The sequence below is a fragment of the Parasteatoda tepidariorum genome, chromosome 10 (genome assembly GCF_043381705.1).
Source record: "Parasteatoda tepidariorum isolate YZ-2023 chromosome 10, CAS_Ptep_4.0, whole genome shotgun sequence".
Lineage (NCBI taxonomy): Eukaryota > Metazoa > Arthropoda > Arachnida > Araneae > Theridiidae > Parasteatoda > Parasteatoda tepidariorum.
The window spans coordinates 9,811,214-9,834,775 of record NC_092213.1 but is presented as its reverse complement, the minus strand read 5'-3'; the positions used below and the strand labels follow the sequence as shown (position 1 = coordinate 9,834,775).

Genomic DNA, 23,562 nt, shown 5'->3' with positions numbered 1-23,562 from the left:
TTACTGGCTAACTTACTTACAGATTACGATCCGATAAAGTACAAGTATAGTTGTATACACAAGTACATATTATCACTAATTATCAATTTGTTCTAATTTAACACATGTTGTCCTTTGCTTACGGAACTTACTGGCTAACTTACTTACAGATTCCGATCCAATAAAGTACAAGTATATTTGTATACACAAGTACATATTATCACTAATTATCAATTTGTTCTCATTTAACATATGTTGTCCTTTGCTTACGGAACTCACTGGCTAACTTACTTACAGATTACGATCCGATAAACTACAAGTGTATACACAGGTGCATATTATCATTAATTATTAATTAATTATCATTTAATTACCAATTCGTTCTCATTTAAAACATATTGTCCTTTGCTATTGGCTAACTTACTTACAGATTACGATTCGATAAAATACAAGTGTAGTTGTATACACAGTTGCATATTATCATTAATTATCTTTGAGCAGAATCTCATTTAAACTATAAACCGGATTATTTTTCGTTACCCTGCACTTTAGAATAATCTGACATCAGATAAGTATCCAGCAAATTCAATCATTTTTTGTAACTAGCCATTGTTAAGAGAAACATAAAATTATTAAATATATATATATAGATTTAAAAATATTTGAAATTCATTTACAGCCATTTAAATTCATGACAATGCAGTTTTTTTTAAAATATATATATAAAAAAGAATTTATTTTATTCCGCTCAACTTTTCAATTAGGCTAGTTTGCGAACAATATTCTTTTAAGTTTAGTTTCGAGTGTTAAAATGTGGCTGACGGCATCTTTTGCAGCCGCATTAGTTAATATAGTTTTAAGTTATAGTTATCCAGATAACTTAACTAGTCTGTATCCAGACGATGCGAATAATCACAGTAAGTAAATTCATAATGTTTGAATAAATATATAGATGGACCATATATATCACCCGAATAGTATTATTGGCATTATTATTCATTGATTTTTAAGTTATTGTTATCTAAATATTTACGTTAGAGAGTAAAATTGGGTGCCTCTTCGGTTGATGACAAATTTCGTTCAGTTTTATTGGAAGCCAAGCACAGTAGTATGAATCAAAAACAAAAACCCGGGCAGAATTGAAAGCAGAAAATTAGGAAAAAATATTTTCTCTTGATCATAATTCTTTTTTGATATCAAAGAAAAATGTAATCACAAAGAAAAAATTTTGCTGTGATTTATTTCTACTTAAATAATAGGCTGAAATTACATTTTTTTTATTATCGTGATTTAAGGACAAAAGCAGCCGTTAACAATTTTGGAAAATTTTTACAACATAACTAATTTTTGACAATTTTTTTTTTTACCTTGCTAAAACATTGCCTTAAACAAAAGCAAATAAGCAAGTATTTGCCGCTCTTGGCGACCTGCTTGGTGCCCTTGTCAAAATTATCTTGTACAACATATAAACTTTAATGTTAACCAAGCATAGTTTTTAAACATTCTAAATTTTCAACCCCTCCTCCAATCCTAACACCTTAGTTAGTTTTAAACAATCTTAATCTTTTTACCATGCAGCTGTTACCCGCGGCTTTGCCTATGCGGAAGTATTTTGATTTCAATTTGAACTGTTTTCCAGAGATACACGCGAAATCATCAAAGTTTTTTATGTATAGTTTTAGTAATAATTTAAAGTCTGTCTGACGACCATTAAATTCCGCAAATCACCGAGTTCGGGACATTTCTGATCATAGAATGAAACTTATTTACAAATTCAGAAAAAGACAAATTAAGTAACATTTAAATCAATAAATCAAAATAGAAAAGCGCTTAAAGCAGCTAAATCCAAATTTGTTTTATTTTAATTTAAGAAGTCAGAAAAACAACTCCAGCATAAAAAGAAAAACATAAAAATTTAAAGATATGTGTGTTAGCAGCACAGCACTTCATCAGGGGACACACTGCCTAACACACAGGAGCTTTTCTGTTGTTAGTGTTGAAACCAAAAACTGCCCCGAAGCCCCATAATGGAAAGTCAAGTAAGAAAACGCAATTAGAAAAATTGAAGTGTAAATACAAAGATAAATAAATGACAAACAATCACAAAGTAAGTCTTAATAATGACTTTAAAGTACACAAAATAAGACCACAAATAAGAAAAATAAATAAAGATAAAGTTACAGTTAGAATAGCTACATCAGAATAACATATAAATTGCCAAATTATTAAGAAAACTTTGGAATAAATCAATTGCTGATCCCTTTTTTATTTTATTTATTTATTTATTCATTTATTTATTTCGTGAAAATCTGAAAAAATAAAACAGAAAAACATTCAATGAGTAAAAAATTTAAAAAAGGGGCTGCCATCTGGAGCATAAAATCCTAAATTTCACCGCATATGTTGGCATCAATAGCGGCCGAATTATTTGAAAGTCTTTCAAATATTTTGATTTAAAACATCATAATTACAGTAATTAAAAGGAAAATTATTATTCTGTAATGTAATCCTAAAATTTCGAATAGCTGAAAGAAAATATGTTCTATTATTACAAATAAATTTAAATCTAATAATTTGAACAATCAAAATATTTTTAAAAATCTTAAAGTAAAGGTTGGAATTAAAATGCGTTAAACTAATAACATTAAATTTGAAATCTCTTCTTTTATCGCATAATCCGATGAAAATTATTTGGTTATGAAATTTGATATCAAGATCTAAAAAATAAGCACAATTTCCATTTGAATTAGTTTTAATTAAATTTAGTTCCTTAGGATAAATATCCTTAATTAAATCAAAATCATTACAATCAAAAATAATTAAATCATCAATAAATCTAAATCCAATTAATAAATTATGTTGTAAAAATTTTTGTTCACAAAAATGCAAGAAAATATTAGCAAATGCATTTGAATATCTTGAATATGTCTGTAAAAACAAATACCATTAAAAAGATAATTTTCAAAAAAGTTTATATTACATAAATTTATCCAGTTAGCCTCATTAATGTTCTTATTATTCAAATATTTATAAAAAATTTCTAAACAAATATTCCTTAAACTATAGTTGGTATAGTCGTAAAAAGATTTTCAAAATCACATGTAAGAACAGAATAATATTATTGTAATTCAAATATTTAACAACGTCTTGGTTGTTATTAATAATAAAATGCTTATCATTTGAAATAATCTTATTTAAAATAATATTTAAATAATTAAAAAATATTTTTTCCAAAAACGGAATTAAAACAGCCAGTACTGCAAGTTACAAATCTAAATTTATCCGGTGTTTTGCGGAATTTAATTGTAGGAAATAAATAAGAACAATTAATGATATTTATTTTTAAACCTATTTTCTTCCAATATCCGATTATCAATTTCTTCTTTAGAATTATTAATTTTGACAAAAGTATTATTGTTATCATATTCTTTACTCATTAAATGTCTAAAAAATGTTTTGCAAATAAAGCAAAAATTATTAGAATCTTTGTCAACAACACATATAATAAAATTATATTTTAATTCCTTAATGGATTAAATAATATCAGAATTCAAATAAGAACCAGAGTATTTTATATTATTGTTCAAAAATTTCATTTTAAAATCATTTAAAATACAAAATTTCCATTTACTAAATCCCTCTATAAGCCAATTAAATTTTCTTGAGCATTTTGCAATAAAACAATCTAAATTCTTACTGACTGAAGCAAGAATACTATTTAAGTGATATTTTTTCCTTGATCTAAACTTAGTCCCAAGTCCCATGAGAAATTTCAAATCTTTATTTCTGATTAGGTTAAGGTCACCTGTGAATATGTTCTTAAAATCATGATTAACAAAATCTTTAAAATGCTCTAGCTCAGATATACAAATATCCTCTAAATCATTTAAAGTTTTACAACAGATATTATAATTACAAATTTTCGTCTTACAATATCTAAAACAAACAGAAACTCCGATTTTATCTACAATTGGGAAACAATCAATAAGTTTATCAACAGTCATAGGTAGTAAACCTCTTTCAAAATTTTTATCAAGAAAATTAATAACACAAAATTCTTTTTTAAATTTTTAAAAAATCAAAATTGCTGACTTCAAGTTTAAATTTAATAAGATCTAATACTATGTATTTAAACTCAGGGGTAGGAAATTTTACAATTTTTAAATGTTCTTTAATCATTCATTTCAACACTAATTTTTTTTACTAAAAAGAAGCTCCAAATCTTTTGAATGCAAAATTCATTGACATCCAATAATCACAAAGTTTCAAAAAGAACCAGATAAAATTTATTTTTATCTTTACTTTTTCTTTTACTTCTGCATCTTCACAATTTACTTGAAAAATTATTATTAAAAGTGCTCAATTTATTATAAATGTGCACATTATTTAATCCAAGTTACCTTCTCCATTTAATTTACTATTTAGATTACAGGGGTTTAAAATTTTTAATTTACAGATAAAAATGTTTTTATAATCTTATCTTAAATTAAAATCATCAATATTTTTAAGTATAAAAATATTAATAGCTTTAAAAGAATGCTTTTGGAAATAAACAAATTCAATATCGTGTTTATGAAAGTTATTTATGACTGATCCATGATTATTAATTCGTTTATTTAACTCAGTACCTGCTTGCCGAATATATTTAAGTGAACACGTTTTACATTCTATAAAGGTAAGTAATATTTTTCTGTTTGCAAAAAATAAGTTGCTAGAAACTGGAATTTGGTGTGATATAAAGAAATCCGTAATTTTACTATTCATATAAATAAATTAGTCCTGAAAAGGAAAGATTCATAAATACATAATTAAATATTGGGAAACATAAAAAACTAGCCATTACAGGAACAGGAACAGAAACTCCATAAAATATCCATATCATTAATTAAATAAAATATTAAATGGAATTATATAATAAATTCCAAACGATTCAGGACATTTCAGTATAGTAGGCAGCAAAAGAATTTTACTTTATAACCGTCGTTGAACAGCCGACCCTAATTTGGGTTTACGACTACTAATGTTCAGCTCCGTAGCCTTGTAATTTTGAACCCAATCCAAAAGACAAGGGAACTCCTGGATCAAGTTTTGGGATAAATTTGCCTGCGTGGAGGACTTTTTGATGAAAGACAGACTACATGCAGAGGAAAACCACGAAAAACTCCCACGTTTAGCCTGGCTGACAAGGTACTCTAACTAATGATCCGTCTACCATTGAATATTATACATCAGCAATGTGGTCGGTGCGAAATGCGTATCGACCAGCCATTGCTGGGATTCGAACCCGGCTCAATTCATTGGGAAGGCGAACGCCCTCTCCCCTGAGCCACGACGGCTCAGCAGAAGTATTAAAATTATTTTAATTTCTGTCATGAGATAAGAGGGGAAAAAACTCATCCCAATGCTCCATTACGGGCTGCATTACTTCTTCATGTACCTCTAGAGCCATACCTTGAGAATCGTATTTTTATATATTATTGCTAGAAGAAATATGTTAAATGTACAGGAAAAGCCCGTCAGCTGGTGTGCCAGTATAAAACAGTTTATGTCCAGTCAACGTCCAAATTCGAACCTGGGTCACCTCACTTGGAAGCGAGTGCTCTGTCTCGTGAGCCACGCAGCTCTCTTTGATTATGAAGAAAAATCTTAAACCGTCTTTATCTTAAAAGTCTTACGTATGGAAATCGTATTTAAGGCAATCAATACGCTTAAAACTATATTTAACCATACCTTACAAAAATGTCTGGCAATTTAATTTACAGAGAAATAATATCTAAAGACAAATGATAATCAAGTAGAATATCAATTCAGCAATGAAGTTGAATCACAATTTAATTCATACGATATTCAAAACGGTACAATAATTCCTGAAAAGTACGAACCAGTATAGAAAATATTCGTAAAATAATATGAAAAAAGATAAATTTATCTTACCGCGAAACTGTACGGCAAAACTAAAATTCGGTTTGACATTTTTAATCCGTTATAATAAAAGAGAAAAATAGAATTTCGTAAAAAACAGTTTTAAACCGTTAAATATACGGAGAAAGTCTGTAAGAAAAATTAATTAAATAAAATAGGATTTTTTTTCAGCCCGAGAGTAAAGATTAAAAACAGGAAAAAAAAGTCTTTAAGCAATTTTTTTCTGTAAAAATTATGTTTATTTTATCTGTAAAGTTTACATTTATTTATTACAGAGCAATTTCTGTATAATTCACTTTTGAAAGTATAATATTTAAAAATAATAACNTATAAAGTTTTAAACCGCTAAATATACGGAGAAAGTCTGTAAAAAAATTAATTAAATAGAATGGGATTTTTTTTCACAGCGAGCGTAAAGATTAAAAACAGGAAGAAAAATTACGTTTATCTTTAAAAAAAAAATTCTGTACAAATTATGTTTTTCTTATCTGTAGAGTTTACATTTATTTATTACAGAGCAATTTCTGTATAATTCACTTTTGAAAGTATAATATTTGAAAATAATTACTTTTTGTTATAATTCTTATCAAAACAAGAACATGTGCAATGTCGGAAAGTAAAATGGCGTCTTTCTAATGACCCGTTTTTCCCTCAGTGAATTTCACGACGAAATGTTTTGGTGACTTGGGATGTTTCTATACCGGTCCTCCCTGGTATCATCCTCTGTACAGGCCTATAACTGTACCACCACAAGAGCTACATACGGAGTTTCTGTTGCATACACGTTCCAATAAAAAGAAGCCCTATCATCTGAAACCAACACCAGAATCACTGTCAAAGTCTCCTTTCGAAGAGAATTCAACTTTAAAAGTATTCATTCATGGATATGCAGAAAATACAACTGTGTTTACAGTAAGAAAATTCCAAAAATTTGATGCATTCAAAATTGATCTATGTATTCAATATTGCTCTATGTTTAAATTTCTCCATGTATAGTTGTGTGAGACGTCCATAGGGCGGTGAAGAAATGTTGAAATAGCTAATGGAAAAATTTAATCATGGGTATAAGACACATTAATTTTATGGTAAAAATCGGTTTCATAAAAAAAATTTCATATAATGTCCCAATGCGGTTTTATCTATAGTAAAATTTTACATTACACTTTTTTCATATATGCATTTGAAAAACTTGCCAAACGCGTATGGTAAACGTTCGCCATTCGATAATGGCAAACTTTTTCCATAGGAGTATCCTATGTTAATTTTTAGATTCTCTATTTTAAGATTCACGAGATATGGTGAAATACGCAAAATGTAAAATTAACATTAAGAGGTCCCCTAACATTAAGACATCCCCTAACATTAAGGGGTTAACTTTGGACCGCGCTCCTTTTCAAATTATTGGGACCATACTTTGAGAGTTATAAATCTAAATCCATTGAAAAAAAGGCATCTTTATTCAGAGAAAGTATAGTTTTGTTTCTAATTTCGTATTTTAAAATATCGTCTGAACTAATTAGCATGTTTTAGGTAAAAAAAAACTCCTGAACCATTAAGATTGAACGTGAAAATCCGATTATTAGATCAAAAGTTATTCAGGGTGATTAGTTTTTTTAAGCACTGTACACAGTTCTCATACTACATGGAATTAATTGGAAGAACATAATATACAGAATAATGATGGGGGTAATTTTGTTATGACATCATGACATTTAAATACAACTTAGAAAATATTTTGCTGAATTTTGGCTTAATAGAGTATAGATACGACAGCAAAATGTTAAAGCCTCGTACCTTTAGAGTTCCGTTTTAGTTTCAGGGGTTATGGAAAGAATTCATTCACCATATATTCTTCGGATGCACACTTTTTGTGGCCGAAACTAAAATCTTTAAAAGAGCAAGATTACTACGAAACATATTAAATGAGTATTTAACTCACATAATGTTTTCATGAACGCTTCAAACTTTAATAACATCAGAATGGCAGAGCATACGAAAAGAGGACTTTATAAGTTGTTAACTGAAACATTTTTGCAGCAGATAATAAAAGTGCATCACATATTAGGTGAAGATTACTACGAAACATATTAAATGAGTACATAATTCACATAATATTTCAAGGAAATGAATAGCCACACCTTGTGCCATATTGATTTATATACAAAAATTATACATTTTTTATTTTCAATCCCATTCTCATTTATTTGGATTAACAGGGTGAATACTCACGGCTAGATAAAAATATTGGAGTATGTTGTACCATCATTTCGTTTAAACTTGCCAAACTATTGCTGTTGTAGTTGTAAGCCATTAAGGCAAGGGCAGCGATTGTTCTTGTTTTCCAGTGGCAAGATTTCGACTTCTGCCGCGCTTGTGCGTCACGCCCATTTATAAGACACATTTATAAGATACTTTTATACATCCATTCATTCATCCACAGTTCGTAATTTTGACCTAAAGCAGAGATCGACCAATCTCTAATTCAGTACCTACAAAGGCATAATTTGTTATGGAAACATGGAGAACTTTGTGACCCGACTGATTTAACGAGCACCATTCAATTTTTTGGCCTCAATAGGGCGCCGTGTTCCACGATTCTACCCTGAAGTTGATAACGCCATATTCTCGTTCAATTTGAACTGAAACGTAGCGAAACTTATCACCTTATTATGATCGGGGAAAGTTTAAAAACTATTGAGTTAGACACTAAACTGATTTTTCTGAGAGAGTTGATGAAGTAACTTTTAACGCAAGAGCCTATGGAGGTATTGTATAAAATCATTATTAGAGACAGTAAAGTTATAGTTAGAACTAAGAAAGAGTATATCCCTTTAGCCATACTTAGAGCTGAATCTGTATGGCAACTACGCTAGACTTGGAGCTGAATCTGTATAGCAACTACTCTGGAATTGGAGCTGAATTTGTATAAAAACTGCGCAAAGCTTGAAGCAAAATCTGTATAGCAACTACGCTAGTCTTGAAGCTGACTATGTGTGGCAACTACGCTAGACTTGAAGTTGAATTTATATAGCAACTACGCAAGACTTGAAGCTGAATCTTTATAGAAACTACGCAAGACATGGAGCTGATGAGTGCGGGACAGTGCAAAACCTTCATGAGTTGAAAGAAATCTTACGGTAATAACACTATTCCATGTGAATATAATACCTGGTCCAATTGCAATATTATAGATTAATATGAAGGTCTGCTATTGGGACATGTTTTAAAAATACAAAGTGACGACGAATTTCTTCATTTTAAGCTTCTAAGAACACTATTTCAGTTATACATACATAGTAAACTGTAGGTCCACATTGTGTACCCCATATGGGACCTAAATTTAAGCAATCATACCCCTTTTCAACTGGTCATCTCAGCTAAAGCTTCATACCCAGTTTCAAGGGGTGCTAGGTGGCTTCATAATTTGTTCATCGCAGAGCTATTACAAAAATGTGATAAATTATCTAACCTACAAGACATAGCATTTTCAAACGCACATTTAATATTTTACAACTTTTTCACTAATTTTGCATTCGAAAGTTTGACCAGTTTGCGATTAGCTACAGCCTTTACCGAAGTTCCCTGTCTGATGTCAATGAAAGTTTTAATCATTTCTTGGTCATTAAACAGAATATAACGGAAATTCCGACCATTTCTGACAAGCAAGACGAAACAACACTACAGAATAAAAGTACTAATGATCGATTAGTTATATTAAATAGATAGTGTCATTTTCATAGAACTATATATGCTGAAAAGCATTGAAATACGTTTGAAAGTAAGACATTTTCGAAATATAACGTCAAAAATGTGCGGTAATTCAAAGGATGCATGACCACTACGGCCTCGAAAAGAGGGGCTTGAGACTACTTCAAATGAGGTTTTAGGCACTATCGCTCCTTTCTATAAAGCCGTATATCAAGCAACTAATGGATCGATTTAATGAATTATAAATTCAATGTGGAATAAAATCAAAACTTTAGAGAGCTAAAAATCTTTTAGCAAGTGCCAACAGTCTGCGAGGCAAGGTTAAATCCAATTTTACCTTTTGATTTTTTTTATATATATATAACAGTCGTTGAACAGTCGACCCAATTCTGGGTTTACGACTACCAATATTCAACTTCATATCCTCTTAATTTTGATCCCAATCAAGAAGACAAGGGAGCTCCTGGATCAGTACCCCCAGAGGTACTGATTTGTTATGAGAACTTGGAAGACTTTGTGACCCCGAACACCAGTCGATCGTGCACCAGTCAACATTCAATACACGGGGATTTTTCGGCCGGCTGTTCAAACTCCCGTTCTCACAAACACGAGTCCAACGTCCTATCAACTAGGCTATCCCCCCCCCACCCTTTCTTGGACTTGGCCACGCGGTAGAAATTCTTGAATGCTTTTGAAATCCTGACTGCCATTTGGCAAATTCAATTAATAGGCGCCATGTCCGTCGATGTGCATCACTTCAATGTGACTCTGAGATAGCTCTTTACCGGAGTGATAGAGAACTTTTAAGGCAATGATTTATGTCACTTCTTCTAATTATTTTATTTCTTCCTTTCTTTTTGTTTTTGTATTTTTTTAATATTTTTTCCATCCCTTGCCATTGGCAATAGAATAAAAAGGTATAAAAGTAGCGTAGTCATTCACACTCTTAACTCACAGACAACACTTACATCGTCTGTAGCGACTGTTTACAACAGTAAAAACTCCAAAGGACACATTAACTGTCTTCCCTCTATGGTGTACAGTTTGTCTATAGTAAGAACTCCCTCCACCACTAAGTCTAAAGCAGTTATCTGTTATCGAAAACAAGAAAGAGCCCATTTGAAAGAAAGGAGCTTCTTTCTCCTCTGATTCCTGTTCTCTCGCCGACTCCAGTCAAAACCTGTCTTGCATATTAACCCAACACCTCTACTTGAAATAGGTCTCGTAACCTAGGTACTGACACTGATTCAGAAAAGTAGCGAAGGTAGTTCTTTCCATAGACAGATTATAAAAAGCCCTTAATTCATCTTTTTTCTTCCCATCAGGGAATAGTAAAAGAGTTCCTGAAGTACTCCTCCTTCAACCTAATCCTTGTTGACTGGTCACGTGATAACAAACCACCTTTACATCAAGCAGTTGCCAACGCCAGATTGGTCGGAGCGTATACAGCAAAACTTCTTCATTTCATAATGGTTTAGTATAAATTAAACATCTTCCACCCTTTTAACTTTTTACATTTAAATGTATTTATTTCGCAAAGATTTCTAATTGGGAAAAGAATTTGTAAAAGAACAACTAAGTAATATTTTACAAATCATTCTCACATTTCCGTGTGGTTGAAAGCATAGAGCAATAACTAATTCAGTTTAGTCTTCAAATAGTAATGTGTTTTTCCAATGTAACTGTAAGAAAATATGCTGTGTAATCCACATTTTCTTGCGTCTATTCTTATAAAGCCAATTTTCTTAAGGATTTGGTGGAATGATAAGTTCTAGTAATATGTAATATATAATAATAATATAATAATATACAATATTATAATGTATAATAATAATATAATAATATACAATATTATAGTATAAAATAATACTATACAATATTATAATGTATAATAATATAATACAATCATAATAATATTTCATTCTAATGTAATATTTTATATGCTGCATCGAAAGCAAAAAGTCAAAATTAAACTTTAATTTTATATTATGAAACACGTTATCTTTATAAATAGATATTAATTTTTATATAATGTTTTGTTTAATGCAAGAACCTTATTTCTTACGAAACCATAGCATTGTTAACAGTTTTATTTTATTATTCTTTTTAAATCGTTATAAGAATTTTTTCAAAGGAAGTGCTCCTTTGAAATGATAAAGAAAACAAAAGGCATTATAAACTAAGTCTGGAACGTTTGCGAAAAAAGAAGAAAATATTGTTAATAAACTATTGTAAGTGAGACACACGTTTATGTATACACAGGGCCAGCGCTAAGAACTCGCCACCTTACCAAATGCGATAAAATCATAAATTAGGCGTAAAATATTTTTTTGGAGAAAGATTTTTCTGCCAAGATGAAAAAAATATATTACCCTCGTTCCGGTCTATTGAACAAATCCAGCATTTTTTATTCGAATTCAGTAATTTCCGCTAGATATGACGCGTAACCAATTAGAATTATATTTATTACAGATAATTTAAGCATAGCAACAAGAAAGATTATGTAAGCATTAGATAAACTACCGTAAAATATAAATTAACACGTTCGTTGCCGGATCACGCAATATCGCGCAATGAAATTAGTGCCTAGAGTTTGTGCCAATAAAACAGATTAAGTGATAGTAAGATACATCTTATCATCTCACTATTTTTGCAGAAAATAGGTTTTCTCCTGACAATTAGATATACAAAAACACGACAACATAATGTTGCTTTGTCCTTATATTATGTTGCTTTGTCCTTACATAATATCCTTATATTACTGCTCCAATAAATTATCAAAAATTAATCCTAACCTATCCCCATCTATTCTATACATCAAAGACGATAAAATATCTACATTTTTCATCCTCTTTCCCATTCATTGTTCATTTATCTCTTCCCAACTAATAAAATGACTTTTGATTTGGATTTGCAATTTATAAAATAATTCAATTTATAGAAACATTTATATTTTGATACGAAGTTTCCTACGGGGAAAAAACAGTCATTAAAAATTGTTAAGACTTGCCCTTGGCTGAGATTTTTGAAATTTGGCTAATAATTTTGATAATTGGCTAATTTACTGGATTAATAATTGGAAGTCCATAGCATGGGGCATTGTATAAGGAACGCAAAAACTCTTAAGATACTTGTTCTTCTTACTCAACTAGTTCTTTTAGTCAAGTTCATCCATTTTTATTCGTAGTCTCAAACTGGATTGAAAGCAGAAGACATTCATGTCATTGGACACAGCGTCGGAGGTCAACTTGTTGGTTTTGTTGGTGAAAGAGTTCACAACTTGGGCAGAATCACAGGTATGTAATTAAAAGTTGCATCGGAAGAATTTTCTGGTTACAGAGCCAATTCGATGCTTTTTTTTCCGAGTCCCACAGTGAAGTCACTGTTCCCAGTAGAACACCAAAGCAAAGAATATAGAAAAGAGAAAAGTCCAGCTCTTTAAATATGTAACTAATTCGGAGAACTGCTTGGTGCTGTATGCTATACCAAGAAAACAACTTACAGAGTGAGCAACAGACTCAGATTCAACAGAGCATCATATGTACTAAGATCCAGGGCATGCGCATAAGTGACTGTCAAAAGATGCGTCATCTGTGGACCGGTTGTTGGGCAACTCTAAATGCATGATTAGGTGCACTGCTTCCCGCCAACGGCCGTTTTATTCCTTCTTTTTATGTCAAAATGTGTTAGCAGATCTGATCAACATGGATGATATAAATGGTTTCGCAAAGGAATATATTTATTAACAGTACAGCACAGTTTATAAATAGAGTAAAAATGTAGAGCTGACCAACAATGCATGGTGTTTCCGACAATAGGGAGCGCTGCAAGCTGTATACCGCTTATACTTCCTGGTTACTGTTTCCGGTGTATTTCAAAGCCGGTGTAGGCTCACAACGTGATCATTGTGTTTTAAGATTCTTGCAAACGTGGTATTTGATTACTTATTTATTAATTCACAATGAATTCGAAGTGGCTCTTGTTGTGTCATATAATAGTAGTGTTAAGTAGTAGTAACATGTCGTTTGATCAATAATAAATATGTAAACCTAACATATGAAAAAAAAATCGTCATAAAACACTTCCCACCTTGTGAATGATGTATGCCAACTTTCAAATTTAAACCTGAATTTTAATGTATAAACTTGATCTTGCTCCTCGAACAATATGCTAACACTAACGTAAGATGGTGCACAGCTTGCAACACGAACAAACAGTAATAAACAAACGGAAAGAGGCCAAATCAAGACTGCCAAAAAAGCAAGTGATTCAAAATCTAGCAACCATGTCACCTTTTTTAACAATATATTTCTAAATAACTAAAACAAATTTTCACTTCAAACTCGCCAGAATTACATAATAACATTAATATCTTATGAAATACGGCAGATTTGAGCTCAGAAATTATCTAATTTATTTCTTTTATTGAAAAAAAAATTATCCGTTTGAAAATATCGCCTCGCAGAATAACATGTAGTAAGCTGCTGCAAACTTCCTAGCCGGAACTAGAGCAGGCATACAGCTCGAGATTGTTATTGTTTACATTTATACTGAAAACACCATCCATAAATAGAAAGAAATTCTTTTCTTCTTCTCCCTAATACCAGTAGTGGGGGAGAGGAGAGAAGGTTTGAAACCTGTTTCAAGAACTTCAGCTGCTGTGCCCCTAAATGTTGTTTTTTCCTTTACACGCAAGGACCACGCCAAACCTTGGGGGACAGGTTTGCATTATGTCTACGAAAGCTAGTCTTCTTCCCATATGTTTATTCCTTGACCAAAGTCAAGCATCACTGGTAGCGGTCAGTGAGCGGATGATCACCTCTTTGATCAGCTTGCATTGGGACCGAGGGTGTCCGGTATGGGTCCTTAAGTTGTTCTACCGTAAAGTACTTTACTTCGCTCTCAGGTTGTTCGGCTGGGGAGTCATCCCTTCCTTAGAGGATCAAAATTGTGATTGCCATGTTTTCGGATCATCCTCAGGGATGCTTCATAGACCGCCACTAATAACCCACCATGCAGCTCTAAATACAATGAAAATAAAGTACTAGTGCTATTTTTTTTTTCGATATGATAAGTTCTTATACTTTTCAACTAGAGTGCCTAAATTCGAAGTAAAATAATAAGATGATTTCTAACCAATTTCCATTGAGTTTTTTTTCTTCTTCTTTTTTTTTTTTTCTTTTTGACAAAACATAGCTACTACACATATGTTTAAGCCTTGTCATCATTTTTCAAAGAATCGAATTTGAATTGATGTTTTTAGGGCGAAAAAAAGATCATTGGTTGGTTATTATCATAAAATATATTTTTTTTGTGCGTAAATTAAAATAGTTTCGATAGAGCTAGTATTTTATTATTTTTTTTATTCATGAACAAAATGATTCCTCGTGCACCACTGAAAAAGTACAACACGAGGCTTACAGGCGTAAGTATGGTTGCAGACAATGTAGGATATTTAAACAGAAGTACATACTAAGAGGGCATGTAAAATTTAGAAAAGAAAAATAATAATAATAATTAAAAAAAAGCATTTACAAAAAGGATGAGAAAAAAGAAAAATCAAAATAGTACACAAAACAAAGTGATTTATAAATTTGCATTCAAAACTGAATCAATGAATTTGCAGAAAAGTTTGAAGATGATTCTGCTTCCCATAAAAGTGCGAAGAGGGGGAGGAAAGTTAATATTGAGCGACTTTAAGGCAATTATTAAGTTTTTTCTATTTTTCTCAAAATGTGAGCATTTTACAATGAAATGCTCAACGTCTTGTGTACCTCCAATATTGCAATCACATAGATCACTGGAACTTAAGCCAAATCTTTTCAAATATGCCTTGAAGTTGCCGTGTCCTGTGAGAAATTGCGTCACGTGAAAGTGGCAGAAAAAATTTTGGTTTTTAAGTCTTTGATTAACAGATGGAAAGAAGAGTTTAGTCAGTGAAGCATTTGTAAAAGCTTAATATTGTTCATTCCTCACAGTTTGAACTTTATGCCTGGCTGCAAGTCTAAAAAAAGATTTTGGGGGACTCATATCACAAATGGAATAAAGATTAGTCTCTTGTTTCGCCAGAAAGTCAGCTAGTACAAGTATGAAATTTATTGCCAGTTTGATAAGTGTTTGTACATTTTTAGTAGATTTCATTGAAACACTTTTATAAAATTTGATAATTTCATACTTTTTTATGAAACTTCATGTAAGCTCATAAACTTTTATAATATTTGATAAGTGTTTGTATATTTTTATTAGATTTCATTGAAAATTTTTTAAAAATTTGATAAGTTCTTACACCTTTATATAATTTGATGATTACATATTTTTAATGAAATTTCATAAGTTCATAAACTTTTATAACATTTGATAAGTGTTTGTACATCTCAATTAGATTTCATTGAAATACTTTTATAAAATTTGATAATTTCATTAAACGGTTCACGGACGCATCAGGAGGTCTTATTTTTTCATGAAACTTGATAAGTTTATAAACTTTTATAATAATTAATGAGTGTTTATATATATTTTTTAATAAAATTTCATGTGTTTTTACACTGTTGCATAGTTTCATAAGTTCTACACCATTATAAAATTTTCAATGCTTTTACAATTTGATTATTTCTTACACTTTTATGAAAGTTGATAGTTTCATACCATTTAATAAAATTTGATAAGCTTATACGCTTTTCGAAAATTTGATACGTTTCCTAACTTTAAGAATATTTATAAGTTCTTAACTTTTATAAAGTTTAATAAGCTATTTATTTATTGTATTTATACAATTTTATAAAATTTGAATAAGTACTTGAATATAATTTAGTAAGTTCGCACATTTTTCTTTTAAAAAAATTGATAAATTCAAACACTTTCATATTTTACTGAAGTTTGATAAGTTCATACCCCTTATTAAAATTTGACAAACTCTTACACTTTTATAAAAATTGATAATTTCGAGCACATACATAAAATTTTGTAACTCGTTTTAATTTATTTTTTAGCCTTGGATCCAGGAGGTCCATACTTTGACAATGCACCCAATGAAGTCTGTTTAGATAGGAGTGATGCTATCTTTGTTGATGTTTTACAGACGAACTCTGGATATAGTGCTTATACTGGTAAGAACCATACCCTCACATCATACTCTGCAGACTTTCATAGGCTGCAGATATGCTCCAACAGAGTTCCGAGACCGAATTCTTAAATCTTCCTAAAAGGGTTCTCTTTTTCCATCCAACCATAAATTCCTCCAATTGAATATAGGGTTAAATGACACAGGTGCTGGAATCAGCTATATTACGCAAAACCTAAGGACGGGATAGCCAAATTGGGAAGACGTTGGCTCCATGCCCAAAAGGCCGTGAGTTCGAACCCCACCGGCAGAAGTAGTAAATGGTGACTGATGCACGTTACATCACAAATTCCTCCATGTTCCCAAAACAAATCATACCTCAGGGGGTACTGAATTGGAGATTTTTATTTCATAACCGTCGTTGAACAGCCGTCACATATTGTTCAACACAGTAGCCTTGTAATTTTAAACCTAAACCAGAAGACAAGGGAACTCTTGGATTAAGTATTGGGAGAAATTGGCCTTCGTAGAGAAAAGCGGGTTAGTTCCATCAAAAAAATCCTCCGCGAGGGCAAATTTGTCCCAATACTTGATCTAGGAGTTCCCTTGTCTTCTGAATTGGGTTCATAATTACAAGGCTACTGGTTTGAACATTAGTATTCGTAAACCCAAAAAATTGAGTCGACTATTCAACGACGGTTATTAAAAAAATCATTTAAAGCTTGGAAAGAGAAGCCGAATACAGATTTGAAAACAGTGACGTGAAAAAACTCAAAATACGTTGAGATATTTCACACAACAGAAAACAAATAAACGTATTGGGAGATAAAGTATTGGGAGAAATTTGCCTTCGTGCAGGACATTGAGGAGAAAATGCGGACAAATTGTTCACAATACTTGATCCAGGAGTTCCCTTGTCTTCTGGATTGGATTCAAAACTACAAGGTTACGGGTTTGAACATTAGTAGTCGTAAACCCAAAAAATTGGTGGACTATTCAACGACTGTTATTAAAAAACATATCATTTTAAAGATACCCTGTAGTTTGGGAAGAGAAGCCGATTGCAGATTTGAAATCAGAGACGTGAAAATACCTAAATCCGTTAAGAAATTTCACGCAATAGAAAACAAACATTTAAAAAAAATTATTCTTCTGCGTCATTCAACTTGGTTTGCATATTCTATTTCAATTTTTTACGGCATCGGAACCCTAAATGAAAGAGCATTTTCGGGGGTGAACTCAAGTTAATATATAAAATTTATTAGAGGCAGTGAACTTACTAACCAAACAAAGAATAGTAGTTATTTTGATAATATTTAACGTGAGGAATAAAATTGTTCTCAATCATCGTCTTATCAATAAAACTTTTTAAATGATATGATTATATGTCAAACAGTTGAATTCGCAAGCCTCGCAAATGTAGTCTAGCTCAGAATTCGCTTTTGGTGCATGCATTTATTGAAAATAAATAAAATATTATGGTTTTTGAAAAAGATTTGTATTAAAAGTTGAGAATAGTGATCAGAGGAACATAATTCGTTGTTCCTGAATGGGTCATTTTATTTTGAATAGGAAATTCGGAAAAGTAATTTTGCTTTATCTTTTTTAACTGACATTTTACTTAAATAATTTTATAAAAATTACCAAAATATCAAATAAATTATGATTTATCGTTTAGATATAAGCATAATGACAGTTTTCCAAAATCATTACTGACTTAAAAAAGTTTAAACTCTTGGAACCCCTATCACTTTTCCATGGAACCCTAGCTAATCCTTCGAATATATTATCTATGTGAGGAACGAAATTTTCCCCGGAAAGTTTTCCACTGTGTTTTTTCGGAAAATTTTTTGGTATATTTTAATCTGACATAATTGCACTTTATGTATTTTTTATTTGTCGATTTCAATAGCATTTTAATAAAAACTACAGGCTTTATAGTCTTAACTTAGCACAGAGGTAAAATTAATAGCCTTTTTTTAAAGAGTCAGTTGGATATTTGATATTTTTGATTTTGATGAAAATTTGTAGGATGTGTTTTTTTATGCAAAAGTATTCTAATCATGCTTCATTTCTTCATTTTACGAAGAAAAAAAATTTGGGGAGAAGAGGCTCAAAACTGAAGATGTTCTAGTTTTTTGAAGAAAAAAATTCATCTAATTACATACGGTACCATTGTGGCATTACTGCTTTCAAACTAAATATTAAGACAGAAATACTTTCAGTAGACCTTTGTAGCACAGGTCATTCAAAAATTCTTTAAGAGGGTAAGTGCAAATAATAGTTTTACGTAAAAAACACATCCTAAAAATTTCAGCAAAATCAAAAACGTTAAGTATCCAACCTTGCCTGATTTGCTAGATTTTTTTTAAATGGCTCTTAAGTTTGACTCTATATTGCTTAAGATTTGTCATATTGCTTAGTTTGCAACTTATAAAAAGTCAATTTTCTTTATCCTATTTCACAATAAAAGAGAATCTCAGAAAATAAACTCATTTCATTCATAAACAAAATAATAAGATAATGGCAGAAGAAAGAAGATAGTACCATTGTTCTAGCTGCTGCACTTATGAAGGGGAGAAGATAGCACAATTGTACTAGCTGATGCAGTTATGAAGGGAAGAAGATAGCACCATTGCAGTTACAAAGAGAAGAAGATGGCTCCATTGAAGTAACTGCGGCAGTTAGAAAGGGAAGAAGATAGCACCATTGTACTAGTTGCTGCATTTATAAAGGAAACTCCTCCTGTTAATGGCATTAGATTGAAAAAAAAATATTTTCTGTCAAGTGATAAGCAATCACAATGCATAGCTGCCAACACAGACAGGCAAAAAATCTTGTAGATTTCATGAAATATAAATTTCATGATAACTGTTGCGTAATGTACTAAATATTTTACTCATGGGTAAATTTAGGGATTTTTATGGTCATTAAAAAAAATGCAATATTTTCCAGTTATGACAGACTTTGAAATGCTATGTATTCTGTTTACTCATGATTTAATAAATAGGCATAATTCGTCAAAGATAGGTAAAAAAGACTTTTTTAATTCATTTAAAAAAGGAGTTTTGAACAATTAAAAAAAACTGAACAATTTAGAACAAAAAAAGTTTTAAACTGATTTCTATGAATGAGGCTCGTTTCATTGTGTATTAGTAATACGTATTTAAATATTCAAACAAGCAATAATCTGTGCAAAAATGCTATTTCAATAGTTTTTTTAGGAAACTTATTCAAATTAGGGAATTTTCTAAATATGCACTAAAACCGGGAGAAGCCGGCAAAATCCAGTAGTCTACTGGAAAATCCAGTTGAGTAGGCTGGTATGACAATGTTATACTACCAATTCTGATTCTGAACATAGGAAGCATCTAGTTAAGGATGCATCTAAGAAAGCTCCTAGTAAAGGAACCAAACATTGGAACGTTACTTTTTAAAAGTAACAAGTAAAAGTACAAGCACTTTAAGCAAAAGTAACGATTAAAAATTAAAAAGTCTTGATTTTAAAAAATAACGAGTAAAAAGTACAAGTACAAGACAAAAAAAGTAACAATTTCGAAGTAAATTTCGAAGGAATCGAAAATTCAGATTAACCCTAAATTTCATAAAAAATGTAACAAAAAAAATTTTTTTAAGAATTTAAAACGCAATAAATATCAATTTAAATTTATAAAACTTTAGAAGGCAAAAAAAAATTTACAAAATTCATAGAAAAAGTGAACGTTGAAATTATTTAAACACAAAACCAGAAATTAAAATTCAATGTTCACAAATGTCCCCTTCCCTTTTATTCTTATGTTTTATGAGTTTCAAATTATGTTAATTTTATAAATAACAAATCATAGGAAATTTTGCTTTTTCTTTCGGAATTTGTTTCTACAAATTCCGAAATTTCCAGATAATTAGAGCATTATAATGTATATATATATCAAATAATCTTGATGCTGACAGGATAAGAAAAGTGTTTAGAGAAAAATTGCGATCAATATCGTATTATTATTTCTTTTTTATCACAAGTTTTGGATTCAATAAATTGATCCTATCGCATTCTTCGCTCTTCACGAAATGCGTCAGCATCGTTTATCAAAATAAAAAATTCATTTTACTTTTTATTGAGAAATATACAGTTTTTCACGTTTTCATTTCAAATATTCATAGGTCATTTAATAACTTAAAATATTTATTTATTTATTTGTTGAGAAATATGCAGTTATTTCTACATATTTTGTTTTCAATTTAGATATTCGCAGATTAATATAGTAAGTTCATAGATTCAATTTAGATTTTTTTATTAAAACATCTATGCATAATAGTCAATCAAAAATTATATTTAAACTTTTCACCTTAAAATAAGATTAAAGACTTTTAAATTACAGATTCTATGCCTGAATATATCAGAGTACATCAAAATAAAATCCTGGATACTCAGATACTTTCAAGTATCTTTTAAGTATGCTTCAAAGTATCCAGGGCTTAAGAGGAAAATACTCCTGTTGTGCTTACTTGTAGCCTCCAATGAATGAGAGCTTAACTTTAGAATATCTTATTAATTTAATAGCTTAGATAGTACCCCAGAAAATTTTCCATTTTATAATTTTCAGAAAAAAAAATATATATCTCTATGGGGTAGCTACTTATGATTTGATCTATAGCTGTTATAATAAAGATAGAGCAACACCGTAGCAACCAGTTAAAGAAGGGAAAAAAACTTTTTTTCCAGATTTTCACTCGAGATTTATGAAATAAATTCCTTTAAATTATCTCTTTCAGGCATTGGTGAAGGTCCGGTTATTGGGCATGCTGTCTTCTCGATCAACGGTGGTCGTCATCAACCCGGCTGCGACTACAAACCTGCCATTAAACGTAGGTATTTCATTACAGCCGCTTTTAAAGAGTTATAGGCGCACACTAAATCTGTCAGGGTCACCAAGTCCTTCAAATTCCCATAACAAATCAGTACCTCTGGGAGTACTGGATGGGAGACTGATCGTGCTCTGGTCCAAGTCAAAATTACGGTCTGCAGGTGGATGGTGTGTGAATGTGTCCTCCCTGTAAAACAGGATGTGACGTATGCATGTTGTCTCCACATCATCCTCAGTTACGCTTCCCAGACCAATGCCAATAGTCCATATAGCAGCGTAAATAAAAGTACCGTACCTTAAAAAATTAGTGGTGAAACTTTTTGACGCAATAGCCATATTCCTGACTACACATACCGAGCCTAAAGGACTGTTCTCACTGAATACGATTTTTTCGCATGCGTAAAAAATCGCATGTGACCGAGAATCTGCCAAGTTTTATGCGGGTAAATAATTTCCCCCAACCAGGTTTTCATTCATATGCTAAAAAATCGCCGATAATGAAAATGGTTCTTTAAAACTTGATTAGAATTTCAAAAATTTACTAAAATCACAATTCGCGATCGCAACAGTCGAATACGATGTCTGGCGAGAAGGTGGTTTTGTTCTCCGTTTAGCACAAATGCAAGTTAATTCAACCAAAATTCCTCTGCGAAGGGAAATTTCTCCCATTACTTGATCCAGGAGCTCCCTTGTTTTCTGTATTGGGCTCAAATTACAGGGTTACGGAGTTCAACATTAGAAGTCAGAAGCCCAAAAATTGCTTGAGCAATAATTCTTGCGGAAGAGATTGCATGTTTGAATATAATTAGCAGACCCTCCCTAAAATGGAATTATCGAATTTTACAATTTCTACAAACATTAAAATATAAAATTGAATCCAAAATTTCAAAAACTCGCCTTTGAAAATAGGATATCCTGAACACACACGCGAATCATAAATATCAGGACAAAATATTTTTCCATCAGGAATATTGGGACACTATTAATCCAGTCCCTTACGTGATATAGCATCCTATTAAAATCTTGAATTATGCTTTAAATAAATATGTATCTACACATTTTTCACTGGTGTAATTAACTCAAAAACTTAACTATTTTGTAATTAACTATTTTGTTATTTCAGTTTTAGGCAAATATAATAAGAAGACAATTCCAAATCAGTGCAGCCATCTGCGAGTTCTGGATAATTTTCAGTCTTCCATCAGTACTTGTCAGTACACTTCATACGCGTGTTTCTCCTATGAAGGATTTAAGGCTGGACTCTGCAAGGATACTCCATTCACGAACAGGATGGGATATCACGCTGTCAAACCACCCTATCAACTCAATTATTTCTTGGACACCACCAGTAAAGCTCCCTACTGTGAACCCAAATAAGCTTCTCCTTCAAATATTAAAGCTCCTTAATTTTATATACTTCTGATTACAATATAATTATTAATCCTGATTAAATTATAAAGGTCTAGATTGCATTTATTTAAGAAATAGTTTTTATATTCTTCATTAACAAGGTTTTTCAAAGCTCCTACAACAAGAAAAGTAAAAAGGCCATAGTTTATATGCCTTACACTTGAAACAAAACCATAATTTTAAACTGTTTGTGCCATTTTGCTGCAAAGAATTGTCTGGGCTTTTCAGTGAACTGAAAAGTAAAATATTTTAAAAGTAATTTAACTTAATGCATCATTGGAGTAGGTTTCTAAATAATAGAAAATTAGACCACAAACTCTTTATGTCAAAACTGTGGCTTTTGGCCATATTAACGCTTTGCACCGTTTTCAGAGAAAACACAGAGGGTACTGGCTAAAAATAAGCTAAAGTTGACCGAACGGTCTTGAGTAGCTGTTTCAAACTTATATCAGTACAAAAATAGCAAATTATTTGCAAAAAGCATCTCATGTGACCATGAAGCTTTGATAAACAGTCAAATTACAAATTTACCAATTTACTAATTATATTTTAAATGTCTAAAAAATTTTATTAGCTAGTTTGTTAGTAACAAAAGCCAAACAAAAACTTTCATAATTTTAG

General features: G+C 31.0%; 1 protein-coding gene across 1 annotated transcript; it reads left to right on the top strand.

Moving 5' to 3' along the window:
- Positions 1-729: 729 nt before the first annotated feature.
- Positions 730-22,982, top strand: LOC107445563 (pancreatic lipase-related protein 2-like). Its single transcript, XM_043047800.2, has 7 exons — positions 730-896; positions 6,557-6,813; positions 10,935-11,081; positions 12,797-12,905; positions 16,599-16,715; positions 21,440-21,532; positions 22,655-22,982. Exons 1-7 carry the CDS (start codon positions 791-793, stop codon positions 22,906-22,908), a joined length of 1,083 nt encoding a protein of 360 aa, XP_042903734.1. The 5' UTR covers positions 730-790; the 3' UTR covers positions 22,909-22,982.
- Positions 22,983-23,562: the final 580 nt, after the last annotated feature.